This window comes from Manis pentadactyla, chromosome 3, assembly GCF_030020395.1.
Source record: "Manis pentadactyla isolate mManPen7 chromosome 3, mManPen7.hap1, whole genome shotgun sequence".
Classification (NCBI taxonomy): domain Eukaryota; kingdom Metazoa; phylum Chordata; class Mammalia; order Pholidota; family Manidae; genus Manis; species Manis pentadactyla.
In genome coordinates, this window is record NC_080021.1 from 103958001 (window position 1) to 103980316 (window position 22316).

The 22316-nt window shown below is 37.1% G+C and overlaps 1 protein-coding gene and 1 long non-coding RNA gene across 10 annotated transcripts in view; one reads left to right on the plus strand and one right to left on the minus strand.

The window, feature by feature from the left end:
- The window catches only part of MYO3A (myosin IIIA), a 244873-nt gene that overhangs the window by 43494 nt on the left and 179063 nt on the right, over positions 1 to 22316 (minus strand). For all 9 annotated transcript variants that reach the window (XR_008996367.1, XR_008996366.1, XM_057498238.1 and 6 more), the window contains 6 exons: positions 15404 to 15483; positions 14909 to 14986; positions 12459 to 12664; positions 7293 to 7404; positions 4910 to 5072; positions 3195 to 3318 (listed from right to left, as the gene is read on the minus strand). Coding sequence is in view for 7 of the 9 variants with exons in the window: in XM_057498238.1 (XP_057354221.1) it covers positions 3195 to 3318; positions 4910 to 5072; positions 7293 to 7404; positions 12459 to 12664; positions 14909 to 14986; positions 15404 to 15483 (763 nt within the window). In the remaining 2 variants the exon portion in view is untranslated. The remainder of the gene's footprint in view (positions 1 to 3194; positions 3319 to 4909; positions 5073 to 7292; positions 7405 to 12458; positions 12665 to 14908; positions 14987 to 15403; positions 15484 to 22316) is intronic.
- On the plus strand, positions 8519 to 14130 carry LOC118921003 (uncharacterized). The gene is made up of 2 exons (XR_005028159.2): positions 8519 to 13633; positions 13746 to 14130. It is a non-coding gene; the product is annotated as an uncharacterized LOC118921003 (long non-coding RNA).

The window sequence follows — 22316 nt, forward strand, 5'->3', positions numbered from 1 at the left end:
ATATGTTGGCCAAAATTTTACAGTGGTACTTTACCAGCATCCTTCCAGAATGATTTCCCCTCAACTTGAAGATAAGATCTCTGCATCTCTTTTTGTAGTCACACAGCTTGTTTTCCCATTTTTCTTTTTGAAGAGGGCAAAACCCTCACAAGAGCAGTATGGGTGTTAGGGTCAACTTAAAAAGTCATAACCTGACACCCTGATATGCTAACTCAGGAGGCTTTTGCCAAAAACTTTTCTTTTTTGATCCAGGAAAGCCATGGGAGAGTTTTGGTGTTTTACAGTCTGTTTGTAAAGAAGGACTTCTATTTTAATCAAACTTGGAAAAAGCTTCTGGAACTCAATTTTCCTAATTCCACTGGCCACTTCCTAGGTCTACTATGACATGGTTTTTATATGGGAAGCATAACAAAATCCCAGTTGTTCTGCCAGGGATCATGGAATGAGGCAGGGGACCAAGAATCTCATAATTTAAATGAATGGCTATGCAGGTATTTTGAATATCTGCATAGAATGCTTACATTAGTCAAAATATCATTAATGAGAGGACATGAACAAATTATATTACAAAGCTATAATCATCAAAACAGTATGGTATTGACAGAAAAACAGACATATGAAAGATCAATGGAACAGAATACAGAGCCCAGAAATAAACACATTCATTTATGGTCAATTAATTTATGACAAAGGAGCCAAGAATATACCATGGGAAAGAATAGTCTCTTCAATAAATGGTGCTGGAAAACTGGATGGCCACATGCAAAAGAACGAAACTGGATTTCTATCTTACACCATACATGAAACTCAACTCAAAATGGATTAAAGACTTGAACATAATACTTGAAACCATAAAACTCCTAGAAGAAAACCTAGGCAGTAAGTTTCTGATGTCAATGTTGGCAATAAATTTTTTGGATCTGACACTAAAAGCAAAGGAAGTGAAAGCAAAAATAAATAAATGGGACCACATTAAATAAAAAAGCTTCTACAGAACAAAGGAAGTCATCAACAAAGTAAAAAAGGAATTTTCCAAATGGGGGAAAATATTTGCAAATAATGTATCTGATAAGGGGCTAATATCCAAAATATATAAAGAATTTATACAATTCAACAGAAAAAAACAATATGATTTAAACATGTGCAGATGATCTGAAGAGAAATTTGTCAAAGAAGACATATAACAGACACGTGAAAAGATGCTCAACATCACTAATCACCAGGGAAACGCAAATCTGAATCACAATGAGATGTCACCTTCTACCTGTTAGAATGGCTATCATCAAAAAGACAAGAGATAAACAAGTATTGGTGAAGATGTGGAGAAAGGGAATTCTGGTTCAGTGTTGGTGGGAATGTAAACTGGTGCAGCCACTATGGAAAACAGTATGGAGGTTCCTCAAAAAACTGAAAATATAATTGCCACATGATACAGCAATCCAACCCCACTTCCTGATTATATCCAAAGGAAATGAAACCATTTTCTCAAAGAGATATCTGCACTCCCATGTTCAATGAACTATCAACCTAAATGTCCACCAATGGATGAATGGATAAAGAATATATGGTATTTGCATAAAGTGGAGTATTATTCAACCACAAGAAAGAAGGAAATCCTACCATTTGTGACAACATGGATGGGCCTTAGGGAATTAGATGAAGTGAAATAAATCAGACAGAGAAAGACAAATACCACATGGTATCACTTATCTATGGAACCTAAAAAAAAGAAAAAGTCAAATTCATAGAAACAGAAAAGCAGAAAAGTGGTTACCAGAGGTGGACTGTGGGGAAAATTGGGAGAGGTTGGTAAAAGTACAACAAACTGTCAGCTATAAGATGAATAGGTCTCAGAATCTAACATAAAACATGGGGCCTGTAATTGACAACACTGAATTGTATAACTGAATTTTGCCCAGAGAATAGAACAGAAATGTTCTCACACACACACACACACACACAAAAGATAACTATGTTCAGTGATGGATGTGTGGATGTATTAATTACCTAGATGGAGGGAATCCTTTCACAATGTAGACATTTATCAAATTGCCATGATGTACACTTTCAATATTTATAATTATATATGTCAATTATATGTACCTCAATAAAGTTGAAATGTAAAAATGATAGATAAGTTCTGGAGATCTAATATAGGGCATAATGACTGCTAACAAGACTGTATTGTACACTTGGAAGTTGCTAAGAGTGTAGATCTTATATGTTCTCATCTCCCACACACACAACTTTAATCATTGAGGTGACAGAGGTGTTAACTAACCTTATGTGGTGGTTTTTCCACAAATCAAATCATTATGTTGTACACCTTAAGTTTGTACATACTATATGTCAATTAAATCTCAATCAATTTGGGGATGAAAAAGACAAAGGGACTGTAGTGGGGCTGGAATGATCACTATCTGCCTGCAAAACCACTTACTCATCTTTCAATCATTTCAAGTTTTATTACTTAAGCAAAATCTAGATATTTTCCCCTTTCAACCAAGGCAGGGTTCCCTCCTTCATGCCCCTACTGCACCCTTTGCATATTTTTATAGCAGAATGAACTCAAGTTTTTAGAATTATGTATTTATTGGTTATATTTCTCTTCCATGAATCTGGGAGTAATTTGAGGATAAGAATTTTGTCTCATTTATTAGTGTGTATCCACTGTTTGGCACAAAGCCTATTGTATAAATGAATTCAGGTGGATCTGCTAATATGCACTAAGAGATACAGATATGGAGGTTCACAAGAAGGGCAATGGAGCTATGCTTTGAAGATTAGATTATGACTGGGCAGCCAATGGCATATTGGTTATAGAAGCCATGGGAATAAATGATAGAGCCCAGGGACAATATTTAGATGTGGAGGAGGATTTAGATATAGGGAGAGGAGGCGGAATTAGCAAAAGACACTCACAATTAGGAGCAGAAATGTAGAGAGCAGTCTGGCAGAGGCCGAGGAAGAAAATACTTGGAGAGGTAAAGTGTGGTCATCAGTGTAAATTGCCAAAGAGGATAAAGAACATGAAACTGGCCACTGGGTGTTCACTAACATTTAATGCACTAACATTTAATGCATCAGCATTAGCAACCTGGTTAGGTATTAGAAAGACTGAACTTTATTTTGTGACTTTACAGACTTGAAAAATCTATAGTATCAAAATGCTGTAAGAATAGACATCATTATACCTTTTATTTTCAAAGTTTTTCTTGTAGTCACATTCCTGATCATGAGTCCGAACGGTTGTCATTGCTGTGTTTTTTGTGTTAACAGTTTCTTTTCTTTGTTTCCTGGCTAGATGTCCTCTTGCAGCTGAAACATATAAAGCCCAGAGTAATGTTAATCAAAATAAACAAAAGAACATTGCTTAGATGAGTGGGAACAAATGTTTTTTTTTGACCATCAAAGTGAAAGAGGAAAATGAAATTAAAGACTCCAAATAGAACTGGTTCACAAAAAAATATGGGATCCATTAACAACACTCTTCTAGATGATAAGTGGTAGAAAATAATTAAAGTAACTTTCATATTAGAGAGAGTACTAAAATGAAACTAAAATTATAGAGATGAGCTAAGTTGATGAAAAAGATAAATTGTACTCATTTGCTTGAAACATGATAATAATTATTTTCCTTTTAGTTCTATCATGGTCAGCCATTCATGGTAGAAAACCTCTATAGCTAAGTGTATGTTTGGAACTTTTGGCCAATTATCTTTGGATCCAGATATATTTCAGAATTCAGATTTAAACTTTTTCATTTTAGGAAGGTATTTCAGAGTAAACAACATATTTCTATAACATTCCCCATGTCAGGGCAGCATTCCATAATTAAACACATGAGTCTTTCTTCAGAAAAGCACAATATTTTTTACTAATTGGGATGAATAAAGGACTGTAAATATTAGGTTATATTTCATTGCCAAATGAATTATGAAAAACTGGTTTTTTTCAGCACTTGTGAATTCTAGAATTGAAGATAAGGAATGAATCCCAAACTACAGGGTTTGCATTTTGCTGTCCCAGTGAAATGTTAAGGGTTGAAATTTGCAAAAGGGATGCTGATGAGCATTATGGATCAGCAGAACTAGGACTGGACCATGAGTGTCCTGAATGCTTATCAGCTGTCCTGCCCAGTACATTAGTGTTCTTCAGAACATAGGCTACAAATCAGTACCCGATCATTAAATCAATTTAGTGGGCCAAACTGAGCATTTAACAATAAAGTGGAATAAACCAGAACAGAAGTGATCAGAATGCATTGCTTTTAGTATATGAGTGTATTAGGTTACAAAGTAAAATATATTTTTACTGTGAAATGTCCAGTCAAAAAATTTTGTATGATGCTGTACAAAGCCATGCAAGGTTCTAAATTTAGTTTCTTATAGAAACATGGAAAGTGAAATATCCAAAGTCTATTAATATATTTTACTACGAATTTATGAAGTATGATGATAAATATTATTTCCTACAGATCATAGAAAGGAATGGATGTCCTTTCTCAAAAATACCTTTTCCCAATTTAATTAAATTGTCAAAAATTATGGCAAGTAAAACCTTTGGAATAAAGCAGGAAAAATGTTATTGTCCAATGGATTATAATAATATATTCTTGAGATCTATAATTAATTTAATTACTTGCCATATCTTGCACAGCACATCAAATGTGTTTCACTAATACGTGACAAATTTTAAAGATGAAACATTTATTCAGATATTAAAAGTGTCAATCACTAAAACAATCTGATTTAGATTTAGTATAGAGAAAGTATCAAAGTAACAGAGTCTGAAATTAGACATAAAAGCTTCATAAGAATTGGAAGTTTGTAGAGAAGATTGGATCTTAGGTCCGTATCTAAAAAGAATTTTATGCTTAGTTACACTGAGAAATGGTCTGGGTAATTACCGGACTGTAGTATTATAGCGCTCTCTTTCCTTTTCTCCTGTATTTTTTGGTACCTTCTTGAACCCAAGAATCCTCTGACACAGGCTTGAATCAAAATAAGCTTGTCAATGGCTTCCTTTCGCATTAAATTTAACTGTTCCACATGATAATATTTAAGGAACACCTTAAAAGAATAAAATACAAATAAAAGTACAGCACAGAGATGTGAAACAGTCATGTACTATGTCTTGCATAAAAGATTATTTTCTAAATCTTTTTAGGTTTTGAAAATACTATATTTTGCTTGTTTGGCCTGGATGTTGCTATAACATTCCAGATTTTTATGCTTGAAGAAAACCTGTCTGTGAGGTAGAATACAGCTTAACTATCATATGGTTTAGTTGCAACAGCTAACTGGGTTTTGTTGGACGGGCCAATAGGAGTGGAGGATGGTGAGCTCTTCTAGCAAGTGTTAGCATTTTCTGTGTCAAACTAATTTTTATGCTTTTTTTTAAATAAAAAAGACAATTATAGTTCCAAAATTTTTAAATCTTACAAATCTATTTGTAAGATAGAGGACAGTTATAGTACTAGTTCATTCATCAAATGTTTATTGAGACCTGTTATACATACGTATCTGCTGGGCATACAAAGGTGAATAAGGCAGGGACACTCCTTCAGGGGCTCATAATGTTGTCCGTGGAGGGAATAAGGCAGACGGAGGGCCCCGGGTAGAATGGACAACATTCTCCCAGACCCATGAGGAAAGGAAGCTGACTTTTGATCTTTATAAAATCAAAATGAATCAGAGCAACAGAGCAGCCTGCGATCTGGGATTTGTTCTCATCTGAGTTTTCAACATCACCTGGAAAATGTGAAGACTTTTTTTCTTATAATGGCTCCATTTACTAATAAAAGTCACCTTAAAGAGTTTATCGACTCCACTACAGAAGTTACTTAAATTCAAATTTAACAGCAGAGTCCTGAGAACTGGTACTTCTGACTGTAGATTTCACTTGGCACCAAAGGCAAACTGTTTAGCATGATAGGTTCTGAGTGAATTTAGTTTTACTATCTGCAGGACTTGAGATGTTAATATATTTGAGTCCATTCTACTGTTGACAATTCATTTAAAATGCTATCTGTTTAAAAAGGTCATTTTTTTTTTGCACAGCAAAAATGTTCTAATATTGAATACTTTTATCCATCTTAATGAGTTGGAAAAGGTGAAGTGGAAAAACACAAATAGCTTTAAAATGCTACTTAAATACCATGCAGAACTGGAACTGCAACGGGCTTTTTACAAGTTAAAACTCCATTTGGAGTTAGGCATGTGTTTCAGACCGTAAGCCATGAGATTTCAGCCTGGGGAAATTCACCTCTGTGATTATCTAAATGAAAATGGTATGAATAAAATACACATCTTTTTAGTGCTCAGAATTCTCTAAGTACTAAATAATAAAGTAAATAGGGATTACTGAATATGTAGGACATTCAGTCTAAGATAAATATTTTTAGAAATCCCTTAAATTGTTACAGGTAGTTTTACATCTGAACACTATGAAAATTCTCCCTCACACTTCCCACTCAAGACACAATATAAATTTCCTTGCAAATCTGTAAGTTTGTTTCGGTCTAAGCCCACGGTGTGGCTGACAGTGGTTATCTTGAGTGGTGCATCCATGAGAGCTTCTTTTCTTTAGATTGGCTCTTTTCTCCATCCTAGCTCAATGACATATTGAGTGTGCCCCTACAACCCAGTACCCTGTTTTTCTCCTTATGCCCATCTTGTAATGCTCTGGAGATATCTGAGAAGCCCAATGAATCCTTTTTTCCAAGCAGCCACCTGTCTCACTTCCATATTCAAAATTGGTTATGATTTTTTACTCATTTTCTATGAGACTAAGTAAGATAAGCTCCCATAGGTCTCAAATCTAATATATAAACACAACAATAGTCAAACACAAAAAGCAAATCTAGTAATAATGATGAGTGAAATAATGGTGAATATTTCACTCGGGATAAATTTCAAGTTTACAAAAGCAGATTTGAGAAATAGGCACACAAAGAAAAAGAGCAGCTTATTTAGAATTATTACAATTCTGTATGGATTTCTGACTATATCTGGAGGTGATTAAATAGAGAAACTATATCAGTCTGTTTTCAATACCATTCGAAGCAAAATACACTAAATTTCATCTTAGTTTCTTAAAAAAAGACCTTTATGAGAGCAAAGTGTTTAATTTTGCTGAGGGAAACATTTATGAATATATCAGTTTACTTGTCCTATTTTAAGCCAGAGATTCTGTAAAGCCATATTTTCAATCACTGTAAAATGTTACAATGCTCAGTAAATCCAACATAATTATTAATTCTATTCTTGAAAATGATATGAAAACATTACTTTAGTTTTTCCAAGAGCCCAGTTATCAAGACCAGCTTTTTCCAAAATGGCAGTGCAGGTGTCAGGGCTCACTGGGGGTTCTTCATTCCACTTGTAGCAGAGGATATGGTACCTTCGAGTGGGAGAAAGGGCTGGTTAGCATTTCACGATGGTTCAAAGTATCAGTTGCCTGGTGGACACACAACAGGTCTCTGCGGGGGTGGAAAGAGACTCCCCAGACTTAATCCAGGGGATCCTTTACACATTCTCAGAACAACTCTGAAGCAGACTGAAGGTTTCAGACTGACCCAAGTCCAGATGACCTGTTTGTGTAAATGTGAGGGATGTTTTCTCAGTTTAGTGATTGCTTTTCAGCACTTCACAGTGAAATCCCCCACAAAATCTCTGTCACTCAAAAAAATTAGCTGGGTATTTTTTAAAAAGCAACCTTTCCCTGTGCATAAAAGCAGAAGGACTATGGTGGTAGGAAGCAGACAGAAAGATTTAATTGTTTTTTTTCACCTTTGCCCAAAAACGTTGGAAGATCTTAAAACTGGATGCAGGTTAATTCTACGCGAACTTCCCACCACTGTTCACACACCGTCATTTTTTTTTTTTTTTAGTTACACTATGTCTCTCACTGGAGTTTTTCTCTATTGGTTTAATATATCAGTAATTAAGGGGAGGAAGTGAGTAAGAGGTCAATGCAAGAGAGAATGGAAACAGCTTTGAGGAGGAACAGGTGGATTAAAGGAAGAAAAATCAGTTCACACTGGTCAACAATCTTGTGCAAAAGGGCAGATTTTAGAATTTCCAACACTCCTTTATTTCTACTTAATTTCTTGATTCAAGATTAACCTGACAGTTCAGAGGAAACAAAGCGGCAAGTTCTGATAGGTTCTGAATTTCATAACAGAGGCCACGATGTGTCCAAGACTGAGTCAGCATGAAGAAATGAAGAGTACTGTACCCAGTCGGGAGAGCCGAGTACGAATCTTGACTAGTCATCTTTGTGAATGTGGACACATTGCTGCACCTCTTTAACAAGGAATTTTCTCTTCTAAAAATGAGCTTATAGTTAAACCTGTAAAAATAATATATTCCAGCTCTACCAAGTTTCATCCCATTAAATCTGCAGATGAACCAGTTTATGTTGGGCTCTTTGGAGAATCCTGGTCTAGAATGAAGTGAAGATGGTAGCTTTTGCTGTCTGTGCACATAACCTCAGGGAGTGCCCATCAGCCTACCCACTCCAGGACTAGACCCTAGACCTGCTTGTGCACACACTGTCACCTGAATAGCTACCCTGCGTTCTCAGCCTACCAGCCACTTCCTGGTTGCCTCACTTCCTTCTAGATCCAGCCAGTATCTCATGGTCCATCATGTGAGCACCCGTGTCGCGAGCTCCCTCAGCTCTCTCACTCTGGTCCTTTTGAGGCACATGCTCTGCAAATGTGCAGATCTGGAGCATCGAATCATCTGTTTCTCTGCTCTCATGTCTGGCTTTGGTGCGCAGCCAGAGAAACTAACCATTTGTTCACAGCATGCTCCCCTATGAACATGCAGCTCACTGATTCAGCTGGACCCATGAGAATGCTGAGTGGTGTCCATGGCCACTCTCCTCATGCGACCTTCTCAACAGTATTCCATCTCCTGCCCTCAAGTCCAGCATCTGTGTTTTTTCTGAAGTTTGGATGCGGTGACTACTCTTTCTGTCTGGGGTGTCCTCCAGGCCTCTGTCCTTTCTCTCCTCCTCCCTCTTGTCTCCCCAACAAGCTCCATCCTCAGGCCTGCTGCTTACAGGCCAGGGTTCTACAATGTTCCATTTCTTTCTAAGCTCTCTCCATCAGTGTTCTGACTACCCTAGTGGATGATGCCTAAATCTACACCCTCAGCCCTGTTTGCATAAACTCGAAACATGTTACCCCTGACTGCCTCCTCTACATCCTCACTTGTTTATCCCACAGACACTCCAAACTCAGTAAAATTCATCAACATTTCTTCCTCTGCTAGTTACCTCTGTGAATGCTATCATCACTTTTTAAAAGGTCCTGAAGCTAGAAATCTGTGTGTCATTCTAGATTCTTCCTTATTGTTCATTCAGTGAATCCAGCAAGCCTAAAAATCTCTCTGGAATCCATTTTTTTCTCTGTTCTCACTGCCATCACCTTAAACCTGCTCCTTGTGACTTCTGTACTTGCTTCCCACCTGGTTATGTCATCCTCACTCTCCCCTCCCTGCTGCCTAGCCAACTTGCACAGCTCTGTCTGAATTATCTTAATAAAATGAAAATCTGACTGTGTCTTTTCCTGATTTGAAGGTCTCCAAGAACTTCCCAAGTTCTAAGCTGTGAAGGCAAAACCAGGTACTTTCAAAGGCTGGGCAGATACCATAAGTATGTGAGCTGGGAAGCAGTGGCAATGTGGGAAAAGGAAAGCTCACACCTGCCGGAAAGCACTTACAAGTCATTTAACATCATTTAGAATTAGCTGCCACATACGAGGAATAGCACCAAAGCTCCCTCCTTGACTAGCATGAAAGCTGCCCTGCTTGTCTCTCCTGCCTAACCTTTTGCTATTTTCTGCTGACAACTTGAGCTCTAGTCATAAAGATTACTTAAAATTATGCCCAAGGGCCCTGCTTGTTCTTGCTTCCATGCCTTTAGTAGGTGGCAGAATTGGGATTCAAGCCTGGGTTTTCTGACTTTGAAGCATGTGTCATCACCTACTCCACGATACTACTGCCTTCAGTACGTTCTGGTTGAATCAGAGCTCTGGCAGCCAGGTCATTGTGTACAGATGCCTACTGGGAAAACAGAGCTAACTTCAGGGGCTTCTGAGTATAGGGGTTCATCTGAAATAACCAGCAAAGCAAGTATCTTATGCAAAGTAAGTTCATGGTGTGTATCTTCCGTGAAGATGATTTCTTTGTCACAAAACAGAAGAGTTTGTCTACAACAGAATAGTCAGAGTCTGATGAATTCTGTATCAAACAAGAAGGGTCAGGCAAAGGCTAAGGCAGACCAGAGGAGGGTGGTTTGGTCTTATTTACACCTCCACAGGGCCTTTGCAAATTGTTCTGCCTTCCTACAGTCTATACCAACTTAGATGACAGCTTCAAATTATTGACAGAGAAAAGGTTTAGGCTTTTACTTGCAGAACTTCCTGTATTCAGAACAGTTATTCATGTGTTCTCTATATACTTAGTTTTTCCCCCTCCTCATTTATCATGGAGTAATTCATTATTCTGCAATGGCACAGGATTTGGAAATACACTTAAGAATTTATTTTCACTTCTGACCTCCTAAATAAGCAACTTTCAACTACAATAGCCCTAGAATATAGGTTTAGTTCTCATTTTGTGAAACCATAGATAATTTGGAAATGATAAGTTTTACCTGGCATTCAAGGCTCTCTCTTCATAATTTTAACCTTATCAGTTTTTCTCACCTTATTCCATTTTATCTTCTGTTTATTCACTAATGCCCACTTTGTCAATCCAGACAAATCTGAGTCCCTCTAGTTTTTGGCACACCAAGCCATACACTGAGAAATCCCCTTCCTGTTTTTTTCACAAACTATGTCCACCATCGGATCCCAATCTGAAACTTCTTGCTTGATATTCTCTCTGATCAGCCCTCCTGGAGATAATCTTTCTCTTCTCTGAACTCTTACACAGTGTCTACCCTTCCCTTTACCCTTGTGATTTATTACCTCATTACTGCTTATTAACTTTCCACATCTATGGCTCTAATAATCTTAACTGGATTGTTAATTCTTTTTCTTTCTTTTTTTGTTTTTTTTTTTAATTGTCTTGATCCTCAAGAATTAATGTTATCTGCAATATTTTACTTTGCAGAATAAAACTTGTCAATCCTAAAAAAAACAAAATAATCCACTGTACTCTAAAACTTGATGTTTTAAAGTTTGTCTTAAACTACTATAAAGGATTTGCCAATGTGAAAGTCACCATATTTATGTAATTTTGCTCTCTGTCATGAAAATGTGGGTTGGGTTTTCGTCATTTCAAGGTACTCCAAATGAATACCTTTCTTTTCTTTCCTAGGTCTCTAAAGAAAAAAATTCAAAACCTACCATGAACTGCTGAAAATATAACAATTTTCAAAAAAGAATTCGAATTCTCATTTCATTTCATAAGGGTCTTGTTTACCCCAAGTAAAAGAATGCCTGACTTAAGATAATGTTTTATTTTTTCCTGGGGGAGGGTGTTAGAAATCACAGTTTGTTGTGCAATCACAAGACCTAATATTGTTCTTAATTCTAGTTTATACACTCTAAAACAGGCCAGAGAGTGTTATATACAGAGAGTGCTTCAAATGTTAGGTTTCACCTGAAAACTGTAATGGACTTCACCTCTGAAAATGGAAATTTAAGTTTAATGGCTGATAGAAATCACAGAATTGATAAATATCAGAAACATGGACATTGAAAATAGTAAATATGTAAGATATTGAACCTCTTTATCACCACAAATGTATTACTTAATAAAATATATTTAATATATAGCACACTCCATTTTACATTAATCCCAACTACTACAAAGGACTCCTTATACCTAATTGATTCCTTATGTCTTCCAGATCACCTTTAGTGATAACATCTCATTTGGTGCTTATAACAGTTCTATCAGATGGTCATGGTAGATTTATCAGATGAGAAACTGAGGTTGCATATAGGCCAGGGTGTCTCAACCTGGCCACTGCTGACATCTGTGGCTGGATAATTGTTTGTTGGGGGATTTGTCCTGTGCTTCATGTAGCAGAACGCCTGGCCTTGACTAGATGTCAGCAGCCACCCTACCAGCTGATACAACCCGAGTGTCTCCAGACCTTAGCAAATGTCCTTTGGAGCACAGTCTCCCCTCACTGTGTGGGGCCCATGGACACAGAGCTAGTGGCAGAGTGAGAACCAGGACCTACCCTCCAACTCCTAGCACAGCAGCTCAGACCTGTTAGTCACGCTGCCTGTGACATGTACCACTTAGGATCGTCTGGAACATGAAACTTCCAGCCCTCACTGTCTCCTTCAATACATGAGCATGTGCATGAACAAAATGCCTCCCTATTAGAACACTGAAGTAATTCTATTTCCTATTTTGTTTTCTACAATTCTTCTGAAGAATTTTTACATAAATTGTACATGGAAACTTAAAAAGAAATTCACATACCGCTTGATAAAGTTAGCAAAAAGTATCCGGTGTGAGTATCCCAACCTTCGAATTCTTGCCGTCCCCAGAATCCCCGTGTAGCGAAGCTGCTGCACAACTTTGTCTTTGTCATATTTTCTCGCCTGACGTTCATTATTTGGTTTGATGCAACGGATAAAATGAGGTTGGCCCACCACCATTTTAGATAACAAATCCATTAGTGAATACTATAAATGCAACAAAAATAAATTTCCCAGTGTAGCATACAAAAGCCTACGAGCTTGCAGGTCTTTCTATTTTGAGAAAAAACCCTGAAAACTGAATGTTATACAGGCTCACACTAATTCACTGTAAATGGAGAGAAATCTATATTAATGAATGTTTTATTTATAGTAAATTTTAAAAATACAGATTTGCTCATTAAACTATAGAGACAATAACTAGGAACTTAGCTACTGATGGGTAGTTTGTAAATTCTTAAGGGAACTTTAACAGATAAAATTATTTTTGCTATAGTTTGTAAATAATAATATTCTCTCAGGGAAACTTGCTGTTTTACAATATTTAAACACACAATCTGATTTCCTGCTTATACTACTAATTTCCTTGTCCATCTCTTTCTTTAATGTGATGATTAACCTAGTTTAAAATAAGGACCAAGAAATTAATTCAGTTTAATATATAGGACATATTAGTTATAAAAATAAGCAAATCCATTTAAGTACTGTAAATCTGCTCTAGTTTGATAATTTACTTATTTATTTTGGAATTTAAAAAACCAGTTCTGCAGTAATACCTTACAAAGACAGCAGCCAATTGCTGGACAACTAAGTATATATCATCTTAGGGTAATTATGGCTCAACTGCAAGTGGAATCCAGCAAACGAGTATGTCAAAGACCAGGATGACTACTGGCAAGGTAATGACTGCAGGAACACAGACAGCTATTGATGGCTGGATCTCTTTCAGTGTTGGAAATACAAAAGCCTATGGTTACAAAGCCAGTGCAGACCAAACACTGGAACTGGACAACTGATAAAGCATTGGATTTGCATCGCTTCCTCCTGGGCATGAGACTCAGATGTGATCTTCTTCAGACAGCTGGGTCTGCCACTTTGGAGCCCCTCTCATTACAGTGATCTGAGTCATCATTCCTTTGGACATGCAAACATTTGCCAGGCACTGGAGATGCAAAGGTGATAAATAGATGTCTGTTGGCCTTCTGAGCGAGAGCTTACTGCAATTTAGGCATTGCTTTTTCTTAGGGACCAAGGCAGAGTGTAACACTACGTTTATTCTTCTCTGCAGAATGAAAAATAACTTTCAAAATACATTACATACTATATGGAATTATCTTTGATCACTTTTCACTTCAGCCTGAGGAATAAAATGATTTTATGAACTAATGGTTTAAACATACTCACAGTGTTTGATGTCAACAACAGTATGATAATCATCTTGGCTAACTCACTTATAAAAAGAAAATAATCTGGCTGTAAATGTTCACAGTAATTCAGCTGTGCTGTGGTCCTGATGTGAAGAAAATGTGCCCGCAGCAAACTCAAGATATTAAGCATATGAAATTAAGCATATAAATGTACTTGGTGCTATGTAAAGGTGAATAAGCACACACTGTCTGCTATGAGCTTAGGACTTGAAAAATATTAATAAAACTACCCAGCTTTTAAAAAAATTATTTCATGATTCTTTAAGGGGACTGGATTTATTCACTGACACTTACTGTAAATTTAACCCAATTTCCTCCCCTTCCCCCATTTTAACTGATAATATTAATAATTTCCAACTTTTAGGTGGTATTTTCTTCATTTTCATTGGCTGGTTAATATGATTTTATCAGAAGAGATAAATGTCCCGGAACCAAGGGTGGGTTTATCTGGAGGAATCCAGGCAAGAGAGAGCAACGAGCTTCTTTCCTTTCCTTTTCCTATATTGTCCAAGGAAGAAAGGTCACCTTGCACCTAAGCTAAGGAGCCAGTGACTTGCTTCCTGGGCATGTTACTGTGCTTCCCTGGTGTCCTTTCTCTGTGGCCTGCTTTTTGTTTGAGGTTTTCAGCTCATCTATGTGCAGGGAGATATTCCTGTTTGCCCATCCTGAGGTCACTGAGGAGCAAGAAGGAGAATTGAGGGCTATTAAAGCATTGGGTTAAAAATCCTTTTAGATTTTATTCTCATGGAAATGCATTTGGTTCTATGAACAAACTTTAATCAAGGTGTAGACCTCCACTCAGACTGACCAGGAATATAATACCTTTACAGATACAAAAGTAAAGCAATCATAGGTTTTGGACAGTGCACTCAACTATACCCTGTACCTAATAAATAGCACATGGAATACCATAAACATTCTTTTGCTAACAGCACTCTGATATTTGTTACTAGCTGTGATCTGTAACTCCCATTTAGAATAAAAAACACCCCTAAGCACAACACATCATAATTTGGTATCTTACTCTAAAATATGATGCAACCGTTTGTGTTTTCATATTGGTTGTCTCTCTGGCATGACGTGTGGCTTCTCCAATTTCACCCTAAGACCAGAAAAAGCAGTGATGATTTGGTACCTGGTACTATAGGGAGCGAGGGGAATTTTTCTCCAGGTAATCATAGTCTATGCATTCAAATATATAAAGTAGCAAAATGTCATTGGTATTTTTACTTTAAGGTAACTGTTTTGTCAATCTAACTGGAATTTTAATTGGTCTTGGGTAGAATGAGAGTATCTCTGGTCTTAGCTAATATATTTTTAGTTGGACTTAGTGTAATATGGAAACTAGCTATAAAAGAAGAGTCAGATATATTAGATATACATGATTATTTTAGTGACTAGCAGTATGTGAACATAACAAATATGTGTTTAAGCATAAAAGATCAAAGGGAAAAAAACTATAGAAAATTGTAAAGGTTCAAATCTTAAACACTCTGCCATGAAAAATACATTTTCTTACCTTTGTCAGGTTGACTGATTTTTCTGAAGTCCTCATCTGATAATTTACTTTATTTTGAGTTTTAGAATGTGGCAGATTACCTATGGGAATGTAGGTAAAATTAATATACCTTTTAGAATTCTTAATGGCTAAAAGATTTTCCTCGTTTACTTAAATATTAAAATACACACTGTTAATCCCACAATATTCATACTCACTTGATTAACTGTTAAGAAAATTAGGGATAAAATAATATTACAAATTTTAAATTCAGAAAAAACTCCAGCTTGCAGAATAGAAAAAGTAGCGGTAAGTGTTGAATTTCCTTTTAGATGTTTCAGGATATGCTGTGATTGTGAAAAGGGAGCAATTTGCTTTTTTTCCTGAGATTTTCTTTAATGCAAAGGTAAGTTTTATAATGGGCCTTAAAAATCATTAAAATTAATTCAAGTGAAGTGGTTATAAGCAAATCAAGTATGGTTGAGAGCAATGGACATTTTCAAAGCTAACATTCAGAAATATGTTGTGCTTGGTGCTAGGGCTACATTAGTGTACACAACCCAAGGCCATAACAAAATGACAGTGTAGGGAAAAAATTATGGCCATGGAAGCCAGGAAGACCTGGGCTTCAAAACCAGTGCTAGTATTTAAATTGCATTGCCCATGGATCGTTTATTTACTTAGTCTCTGGGTTGAAGTTTGAATCTATACAATGGGGACAATGATGCCTGCCTCACAGAATTTTGATGATATGCAACAGTATGTCTAGCACATGGTAGGCCCTGAAAATGTGAGTTCAACTTCACTCCTCTCCCATCCCCCACCGAGCACAATAAACCAACTGACCCACAATCCAGGGGTTTATCATCCTAAAGGTAATGTTCAAACTAGCTCCAGAATTCATTATCACTTCAGAAAGGTTTCTTGTCACTACTCATTCTTTTAGGGGATAGGTAGAGGCTATGTGTTTTTGTCAAATCCTTCACATTCTTTGTGGTTGCAAAAGGCTGGCTCTGAGGCAATGGTGCAGGAACGAACCCTGCCTGGGATGTGGCTGGCAGTGCCTCTGCCCTGCTCTCTTCTGCCTTCCCTCATTGCTCAGGAGATGGATGTGTGCGATGCTTTCATGCTGGCTGTACACTGTAGTGTTCACTCTTCAAAGATGACACTTATTGAATATACCAGATGATCTTCAGAGGGGCAGCTTCAGGAACTGTACTTATTCTCCTTTTTTTTAGGATTACCAGGGAAAGTTTTAGAAAAAAATTACTGCAGACTTGGAGCATTCTTGGAAGCATGATGACTATACAAAGTGCTATTAATGAATTAATTAGGCTAGACCCATTACTTAACAGTACCACTACTTAATATTAGCCAAGCACTAAAATTTTAAGTTTGTCTGAAAATGGAACTAGAATAAATTTAGTAAAGGAGTAATAATTTCATTTTAACAAATATTATACACAAGACAACAAATTATTTAACAGCAAAATAAGTGAAAGTCTTGCAAGTTCATTTGGATATCAGCAGGGACTGAAAGCAGCATAGATCTTAATTTCAGAAAATATATCCATTTATAGTTGACATAATGAAGAAACTTGCAATAAACCATACCAGAGATGTTTGTCCATTGCAAGGAATTGCAGTGCATTTTCCCCTAATAATGGCTGAAATACATTTCATATTTGAACTCACACATGCGAAGGACCATGGTTATTTTAGAATCCTGGAGGCAGCATAATACAAAATTAAAGAACCTGAACTTTCAAGCTAACTTCTAAGACTTCCCAGTAAGGTAACTTTGAGAAAATTTCTCTGCATTTCCAAGACTCTATGTCTCATCTGCAAAAGTAGTCCCTCCTCAGAGGGTTGTTATCAGGGGTAAAGGAAAGTACTCAACACAATGCCTAGCATGTTGCAATTTATAACAAATTTATCTATTGCTATCATTATTATGTTTTCATGTCTAGGTCAATATAAAACAAAAATGCCTCTGATAGCTTTGAGGATCTGAATTCCTGAAACATTTTGGACCGTTAAGTTCTTACTTTCTTCCCAGTCAACTAGCACTGTTGTGCTGATAGCCAGAAGATGCAACACAGTATTGAGATCCTGGTTTCATATGTTTTTTTTTTTTTTTGTAGACAATTATTTTTTATTGAAGGGTAGTTGACGCACAGTATTACATTACATTAGTTTCAGGTGTACAACACAATGATAAAACATTTATATACATGACAATTCTAGGTTGCAGCTATCACCCTACCAAGCTGTTACAATATCTGGACTATATTCCTTATGCTATACATTACATCCCGGTTACTTATTTATTTTACCATTGGAAGTCTGCACTTTTTTTTTTACTTTTTTTTTTTTTGTGTGTGAGGGCATCTCTCATATTTATTGATCAAATGGTTGTTAACAACAATAAAATTCTGTATAGGGGAGTCAATGCTCAATGCACAATCGTTAATCCACCCCAAGCCTAATTTTCGTCAGTCTCCAATCGTCTGAGGCATAACAAACAAGTTCTTACATGGAGTACAAATTCTTACATAATGAATAAGTTACATAGTGAACAGTACAAGGGCAGTCATCAAAGAAACTTTTGGTTTTGCTCATGCATTATGAACTATAAACAGTCAGTTCAAATATGAATACTCATTTGGTTTTTATACTTGATTTATATGTGGATACCACATTTCTCTCTTTATTATTATTATTTTTAATAAAGTGCTGAAGTGGTAGGTAGAAACAAGATAAAGGTAGAAAACATAGTTTAGTGTTGTAAGAGAGCAAATGTAGATGATCAGGTGTGTGCCTGTAGACTATGTGTTAATCCAAGCTAGACAAGGGCAATAAAACATCCATGTATGCAGAAGATTTCTCTCAGAACGGGGAGGGGTGAGGTTCTAAGCCTCACCTCTGTTGATCCCCAAATTCTCACCTGATGACCCCCCTGCGACTGTGCCTGTCTTAGGTTGTTCCTCCCTTGAGGAATCTTACCCATCTCTGGCTAACCAGTCATCTTCCGGGGCCATACAGGGAAATGTAAAGTTGGTAAGTGAGAGAGAAGCCTTATTGTTTGAAAAGGTTAGCTTTTTACTTCTTTGCATATTTATGCCCTGTGGCTTCTATGCCCAGCATTTGTCTTGAGGTATCTTTACCACTTGGAAGAATTATGATACTCAGTAAATTTGATATGAGGCACCAATTCTATTTAAGGGTTGTAATTAGGGAGGAAGAAGAAAAGCTATAGAAGTAGCAGGCGGAAGAAAACATGGGAAGATAGATTATTTCTTTGACATATCTTCTTGTAGAGTAACTTCAGCATGTATAGGTTTTAAGCTACTACTTAAATTGTGCACACACATTAACATTATAGGACTATAGTTACATAACCAAAGCATACCTGTAATTACCAGCCATCTCCAGTGAAACCAAGAAAACCAGTTAGGCACTTTAGGCATTTGTGAAAACTTATCTATGATATGGTGGATATTGTCCAGCTGAACTTGAACAGTCTGAGAGAAATCAGACAAATTAAAACAACCCATTCCTGGGGACTGTTCACATCCCATATGTTCTTTTAACAGTAAATACTCCGTAGTTGTAAGATTTTGGAGCGCTACAATTTGCACTTCTCCTAATTCTTGGTTGAGTTCCAACAGTATAGATCCACTCAAATTTGTTGTTTTACTGAATGCACAGGCCAGCTTAGATATCTCCTTCTTCATTCCCATGGCAAGTCCAGGAACCGGTGGGATGAGTGCATCTACAGCTGTAGCAGTGCATGGATCTTTGTTGGGGTTTTTTGATGATCATCTTCTGGCATGAGTCTTCTAGAGAGTGCTGATGTTGGAAGTTCTTTTTCATATCGTATCTTAGTTCATTTTCGGGGTAGGCCAATTAGGCTTTGATCCTCTGTATAAACACAAACAGACTCTTTGCCTACACTTTTATATGCCCTTTATACCCTTGTGTAGAACTCATTGGAGGTTACCACAAAAGGAACTGCCCTTTTTGTTTTGTTTTGTTTTGTTTTGTTTTGTTTTTGGTACCACTAATTGAATATTATGTTTACTAGGCTCTCCCCTATACCAGGTCTCCCCTATAAACCGCTTTACAGTTATAGTCCATCAGCATAGCAAAATGTTGTAGAATCACTACTTGCCTTCTCTGTGTTGTACAGCCCTCCCTTTTCTCCTACCCCCCCAAGCATGCTAATCTTAATACCCCTCTACTTCTCCCCTCCCCTTATCCTTCCCTACCCACCAAACCTCCCCAGTCCCTTTCTCTTTGGTACCTGTTAGTCCATTCTTGAGTTCTGTGATTCTGCTGCTGTTTTGTTCCTTCAGTTTTTCCTTTGTTCTTATATTCCACAGATAAGTGAAAACATTTGGTATTTCTCTTTCTCCGCTTGGCTTGTTTCACTGAGCATAATACCCTCCAGCTCCATCCATGTTGCTGCAAATGAATGGATTTGCCCTTTTCTTATGGCTGAGTAGTATTCCATTGTGTATATGTACCACATCTTCTTTATCCATTCCTCTATCGATGGACATTTAGGTTGCTTCCAATTCTTGGCTATTGTAAATAGTGCTGCGATAAACATAGGGGTGCACTGATCTTTCTCATACTTGATTGCTGCATTCTTAGGGTAAATTCCTAGGAGTGCAATTCCTGGGTCAAATGGTAGGTCTATTTTGAGCATTTTGATGTACCTCCATACTGCTTTCCACAATGGTTGAACTAACTTACATTCCCACCAGCAGTGTAGGAGGGTTCCCCTTTCTCCACAGCCTCGCCAACATTTGTTGTTGTTTGTCTTTTGGATGGCAGCCATCCTTACTGGTGTGAGGTGATACCTCATTGTAGTTTTAATTTGCATTTCTCTGATAATTAGCAAAGTGGAGCATCTTTTCATGTGTCTGTTGGCCATCTGTATTTCTTTTTTGGAGAACTGTCTGTTCAGTTCCTCTGCCCATTTTTTAATTGGGTTATTTGTTTTTTGTTTGTTGAGGCGTGTGAGCTCTTTATATATTCTGGACGTCAAGCCTTTATCGGATGTGTCATTTTCAAATATATTCACCCATACTGTAGGGATCCTTTTTGTTCTATTGATGGTGTCTTTGGCTGTGCAGAAGCGTTTCAGTTTAATATAGTCCCACTTACTCATTTTTGCCGTTGTTTTCCTTGCCCGGGGAGATATGTTCAAGAAGAGGTCACTCATGTTTATGTCTAAGAGGTTTTTGCCTATGTTTTCTTCCAAGAGTTTAATGGTTTCGTGACTTACATTCAGGTCTTTGATCCATTTTGAGTTTACTTTTGTATATGGGGTTAGACAATGGTCCAGTTTCATTCTCCTACATGTAGCTGTCCAGTTTTGCCAGCACCATCTGTTGAAGAGACTGTCATTTCCCCATTGTATGTCCATGGCTCCTTTATCAAATATTAATTGACCTTATATGTCTGGGTTAATGTCTGGATTCTCTAGACTGTTCCATTGGTCTGTGGCTCTGCTCTTGTGCCAGTACCAAATTGTCTTGATTACTATGGCTTTATAGTAGAGCTTGAAGCTGGGGAGTGAGATTCCCCCTACTTTATTCTTCTTTCTCAGGATTGCTTTGGCTATTCAGGGTCTTTGATGTTTCCATATGAATTTTTGAATTATTTGTTCCAGTTCATTGAAGAATGTTGCTGGTAGTTTCATAGGGATTGCATCAAATCTGTATATTGCTTTGGGCAGGATGGCCATTTTGAAAATATTAATTCTTCCTAGCCACGAGCATGGGATGAGTTTCCATCTGTTAGTGTCCCCTTTCATTTCTCTTAAGAGTGACTTGTAGTTTTCAGAGTATAAGTCTTTCACTTCCTTGGTTAGGTTTATTCCTAGGTATTTTATTTTTTTGATACAATTGTGAATGGAGTTGTTTTCCTGATTTCTCTTTCTGTTGGTTCATTGTTAGTGTATAGGAAAGCCACAGATTTCTGTGTGTTGATTTTGTATCCTGCAAGTTTGCTGTATTCCGATATCAGTTCTAGTAGTTTTGGGGTGGAGTCTTTAGGGTTTTTTATGTACAGTATCACGTCATCTGCAAATAGTGACAGTTTAACTTCTTCTTTACCAATATGGATTCCTTGTATGTTTTTGTTTTGTCTGATTGCCGTGGCTAGGACCTCCAGTACTATGTTAATTAACAGTGGAGAGAGTGGGCATCCCTGTCTGGTTCCCGATCTCAGAGGAAATGCTTTCAGCTTCTCGCTGTTCAAAATAATGTTGGCTGTGGGGTTATCATAAATGGCCTTTATTATGTTGAGGTACTTGCCCTCTATTCCCATTTTGCTGAGAGTTTTTATGATGAATGGATGTTGAACTTTGTCAAATGCTTTTTCAGCATCTATGGAGATGATCATGTGGTTTTTGTCTTTCTTTTTGTTGCTGTGGTGGATGATGTTGATGGACTTTCGAATGTTGTACCATCCTTTCATCCCTGGGATGAATCCCACTTGGTCATGGTGTATGATTCTTTTGATGTATTTTTGAATTCGGTTTGCTAATATTTTGTTGATTATTTTTGCATCTACGTTCATCAGGGATATTGGTCTGTAGTTTTCTTTTTTGGTGGGGTCTTTGCCTGGTTTTGGTATTAGGGTGATGTTAGCTTCATAGAATGAGTTTGGGAGTATCCCCTCCTTCTCTATTTTTTGGAAAACTCTAAGGAGAATGGGTATTATGTCTTCCCTGTATGTCTGATAAAATTCCGAGGTAAATCCATCTGGCCCGGGGGTTTTGTTCTTTGGTAGTTTTTTGATTACCTCTTCAATTTCATTGCTGGTAATTGGTCTGTTTAGATTTTCTGTTTCTTTCTGGGTCAATCTTGGAAGGTTGTATTTTTCTAGGAAGTTGTCCATTTCTCCTAGGTTTCCCAGC